Source organism: Arabidopsis lyrata (assembly GCF_000004255.2).
Source record: "Arabidopsis lyrata subsp. lyrata unplaced genomic scaffold ARALYscaffold_8, whole genome shotgun sequence".
Classification (NCBI taxonomy): Eukaryota; Viridiplantae; Streptophyta; class Magnoliopsida; order Brassicales; family Brassicaceae; genus Arabidopsis; species Arabidopsis lyrata.
In genome coordinates this window covers 2142134-2147120 of record NW_003302548.1, presented here as the reverse complement: position 1 = coordinate 2147120, position 4987 = coordinate 2142134, and the positions used below count along the sequence as shown (strand labels likewise).

At 39.9% G+C, this 4987-nt stretch overlaps 1 protein-coding gene and 1 pseudogene across 1 annotated transcript; one reads left to right on the top strand and one right to left on the bottom strand.

Annotated features, from left to right (window-relative positions):
- The window catches only part of LOC9299580, a 75305-nt pseudogene that overhangs the window by 69074 nt on the left and 1244 nt on the right, over positions 1-4987 (bottom strand).
- LOC9299576 (inactive disease resistance protein RPS4) lies at positions 38-4622 on the top strand. Its single transcript, XM_021012513.1, is given in 7 exon segments — positions 38-335; positions 853-1568; positions 1571-1956; positions 2061-2170; positions 2172-2367; positions 2445-3494; positions 3575-4622. Coding segments are annotated over 7 exon segments (3441 nt in total). The 5' UTR covers positions 38-42; the 3' UTR covers positions 4265-4622.

Below are 4987 nucleotides of genomic sequence, written 5' to 3'. Positions count from 1 at the left end.
GGAAAGGCAACGATCTCCGTGGCACTTTTGCGACAAGGATCGATGCAATCGATAGATATCAATCGCTTGTTTTCTCGGCAGAATTACGCGAATTCTGCCTGGTGCTTGGAGGAAATCTCGAAGATCATCGAGTGCAGGGAAAGATTCGGTCAGGTGGTGTTGCCGATCTTCTACAAAGTTCGGAAATCTCATGTGGAGAATCAGACGGGGGATTTCGGAGCACCGTTTGAGAGTGTCCATGAGAGTTTTCCAGGATTTCAGCACAGATTTCCGGCGTGGAAGGAGGCTTTGAATACTGCTTCCAATATTGCCGGCTATGTTCTGCCGGAGAACAGGTACGTACTCCCCGTTACATTACATCTATCGCTATTCTTTTCCAATGTTCATCGATGTTTCCTATTTTTTCAGACTCTCTGCACTCTTTCTCTCCCATTTATTCATACTTGAAAGCTTTATTCAGTGTTCATTTTTTTCAGCTACTGTATTCCTATCTTACGAGTCCTCTTGTAATCTATCCATACAAAGTTTTTTGTTGAATGCAATAGTTACAGTTTTACTAAAAATGAACTGAGTTCTACTCCATCTCCTTTACAATTTTAGGTGCTGTTCTTCTTTCAAAATCTACATCTAAGCTTAAAGTGAATTGATAATCGAGCTTGGTGTCCTTGTCGTTTGTTCCAGTAAACACAAGTTCTTGTCTCATGTGTAGATTCAGTTTCTATCTTTTCGAGCTTGGTGTCCTTGTCGTTTGTTCCAGTAAACACAAGTTCTTAACCTCATTTTATCTTGGAACTTTATTTATCACCTTACTTGTTTTGACGTTTCTTCTTTTTTTTTTTTTGCATTTGGCAGTCACGAGTGTGACTTTGTAGACAAAATAGCCAAGGAAACTTTTAAGACGCTGAACAAGTTGTCTCCCAGTGAAATCCGTGGTCTTCCTGGGGCTGAATTGCGCATGCAGGAACTGGAAAAGTTATTGGATCTTAAAAGGAAAAGTTGTGTGATAGTTGTTGGTGTTCTTGGTATGGCAGGTATCCGTAAAACAACTGTTGCAGATTGCGTATATAAACGAAATTACAGCCGATTTGATGGCTACTGCTTTCTCGCAAACATTAACAATGAAGAGAGACTACATGGATTAAATCATTTGCAGCAGAAACTCCTCCGAAAATTATTGGATGAAGAGAATCTAGATGTTGGAGCTCCTGAAGGGGCACATGAAGCTTTGAAGGATCGTCTTCAGAACAAGAGACTGTTTATTGTTCTTGACGATGTGACAAATGAAGATCAAATAAGAATCCTTATCGGACAATGGAAACAAAAGTTGTATCGAGAAGGAAGTCGGATTGTGATAACAACCAGAGACAAGAAACTACTGGAGAAGGTCGTTGATGCAACATATGTGGTTCCGAGATTACGTGATAGGGAAGCACTGGAGCTTTTCTGCTTGAATGCATTTTCTTGTAACCTCTCTCCCAACACAGAATTCATGGCGTCTATCAGACCAAGTTTGTCGATTATGCTTAAAGGGCATCCCGTAACTCTGAAGTTGTTAGGTTCTGATCGATGTCAAGGGACAAACTTTACTGGCAGAGAAAGTTGGAGAGATTGGAGAAAAGGCCAGACGGTAAGATTCAGGAGGTGCTGAAAATGAGTTATATGGAACTGTGTCCGGAGCAGAAGAGCATCTTTCTCGATATTGCGTGTTTCTTCAAGTCAGGAAAAACAGATTTCGTTTCGAGGATTCTGAATACTGACCATATTGATGCTACAACTCTGATTGATGATCTTGTTGATAAGTGTTTGGTAACCATTTATGATAACCGGCTTGAGATGCATGACCTTCTGCTGACAATGGGGAAGGAGATAGGTTATGAATCATCCATCAAAGAGGCAGGTAACCAGGGTCGATTATGGAACCAAGACGATATATGCCGTTTGCTGAAGTATAAAACGGTGAGCAAAATGTCTTGTTACTTCTATATCATATCCGGTATTGATGCGATTCGTATAACTGTTTTTTCTGTTTTTCTCTATAATTTGATTATCTTGCTTATCAGGGAACTGCAGAAACTAGAGGCATCTTCCTGGATATGTCAAATTTAGAAAACATGAAGCTAAGTCCTGATGTATTCACAAAGATGTGGAATCTCAAGTTCCTCAAATTCTTTTCATTGTTCTCAATGGTGTGAGAATGACTGTAAATTTTGCTTCCCGTGTGGTCTTGATTGCTTTCCAGATGAGCTGGTGTACCTCCATTGGCAGGGATACCCTTTGGAGTACCTGCCATCAAACTTCAACCCAAAGAAACTTGTTGATCTCAATCTGCGTCATAGCCATCTTAAAACACTTTGGGAAGAAGAAAAGGTTTAGTCTCCTATTAGAACAGATTCTAGAGTCAAGTCTGCATATAGTTATTAAATTATTGATGTGTTATCTCGCAGAATACAGCAGAGTTAAGGTGGCTTGATATCAGTCATTCAAAAGACTTGCTGAGTTTATCAGGCTTGTTGGATGCTCGAAATATTGAAAGACTGAACGCTGAATGCTGTACAAGTTTGATCAAGTGTTCATCAATCCGTCAGATGGACAGTCTTGTTTACTTGAACTTCAGAGAGTGCACAAGCCTTAAGAGTCTTCCGAAGGGGATCAGTCTTAAATCGTTGAAATCTCTAATCCTCAGTGGTTGCTCAAAGCTAAGAACATTTCCAACAATTTCAGAAAACATAGAATCTCTATATTTGGATGGGACTGCAATTAAAAGAGTTCCTGAATCCATAGATAGCCTTCGATACCTAGCTGTGTTGAATTTAAAGAAGTGTTGTAAGTTGAGGCATCTTCCCAGCAATCTTTGCAAGATGAAATCTCTTCAAGAACTAATACTTTCTGGCTGTTCAAAACTGAAGTGTTTCCCAGAAATTGATGAGGACATGGAACACTTAGAGATTTTGCTTATGGACGATACGGCCATCAAACAGATACCTATAAAAATGTGTATGAGTAATCTCAAGATGTTTACGTTTGGTGGATCTAAATTCCAGGGTTCAACAGGTTATGAGTTGCTTCCTTTCTCAGGCTGCTCTCACTTATCAGACCTCTATCTCACAGATTGCAATCTCCACAAGTTGCCCAACAACTTCAGTTGCTTGTCATCGGTACATAGCTTATGCTTAAGCAGAAACAATTTAGAATACCTACCCGAAAGCATCAAGATACTTCATCATCTTAAATCACTTGACTTGAAGCACTGCAGAAAGCTCAACTCACTACCAGTGCTTCCCTCAAATCTGCAGTACTTGGATGCTCATGACTGTGCTTCTCTAGAAACAGTTGCAAATCCCATGACACATCTTGTGCTAGCTGAAAGAGTTCAATCTACTTTTTTATTCACTGATTGCTTCAAGCTTAACCGAGAAGCACAAGAAAATATTGTGGCCCATGCCCAACTTAAGAGTCAAATACTGGCGAATGCGTGTCTTAAACGAAATCATAAGGTCCATCTCCGTAAACTCTGTTCTTCCATTGAAATTTTATCATGATCTCATGCTTAATGGTTTCCTCTGTACCATCTCAGGGACTAGTTCTTGAACCTTTAGCTAGTGTCAGTTTTCCTGGAAGCGACTTACCTTTATGGTTCCGCAATCAGAGAATGGGCACTTCCATAGATACACACTTGCCTCCACACTGGTGCGACAGTAAATTTAGGGGGCTCTCCTTATGTGTGGTTGTCTCTTTCAAAGACTATGAAGATCAAACCAGCCGTTTCTCTGTAATTTGCAAGTGCAAGTTCAAGAGCGAGAGTGGTGATTGCATCAGGTTTATTTGCACTCTTGGGGGATGGAATAAGCTGTGTGGATCATCTGGACATCAATCACGGAAACTTGGGTCTGACCATGTGTTCCTCAGTTACAATAACTGTTTCCATGTCAAGAAATTTCGTGAAGACGGTAATGACAACAATCGATGTTGCAACACTGCAGCCTCTTTCAAATTCTTTGTTACTGATGACAGCAAGAGGAAGCTAGGAAGCTTTGAGGTGGTGAAATGTGGAATGGGCTTGCTATATGCTCCGGATGAGTCTGATTATAGACTCCAGGAAACACTGGAGAATAACCTCAAGGAAGTGACATCTATACACGAAGCAGATCGACATGAAAATGGTTCGGGTGAAGCTGTTCTGCTCAAGAGGAGGAATTCTTTTTTAAAAGATGAAGAGGTAAAGAATGGAAAAAGAATAAAGGAAGTAAACATCTTGTACTCATGAGTGTTTATGCTTTTTGTTAAAAGCACATGGTTGCTTACCAAGGCTGGATTCAGAGTAAGGTCAATCATGTTTCACATTGCAACAATTCAAAAGGTGAACTTAGAAGAGAAATTAACGCCGAGAATGACACTTTGTTTTAGAAGGTTAGCTGCAGAAAATTGATGCAAATGTCAGAGAAATTTTCCAAAGCACTGTTGAGTTAGCCATCTCTTTTTTATTCTGAAGTATTATTGGCAGGGACACTAGGATCTCTGCAGAGTATACTCTGTTTAGCAACACCAAGTCAATCTCAAAACATTATCCGAAACTTCTTGAGCATTTATTCAGTTATAAAGATACTGTCTTGGGTTGTTCAGAATTACCGTAGAAGTATTTTCCAGGCACACAACAAAAGAAGCAGCACTTATAAAACTAGAGCATGCTTGAAGGTTTCTGATCCTTTTTCAAAGCGTTCATAGTGTTTTTTTTGTTCTCAGAAGTAAGTTAACCCTGATGCTGTAGGGTCTAAATAGCTAAGATGTGATTGAAACCATATAGGCACTAATGCAAAAAAAACCATCTTCTTTCTCAAGGGACCCAAAAATCTTCTTACACCTCGTCTGACCTCCTTTGCCATTGGGTTTGCATCCCAAGAACCATTATCAGATTCACTCACCATTGGACTTGCATCAACTTTTGTGTCACAAGAACCATTACCAGATTCACAAACCACTTGACTTGCAT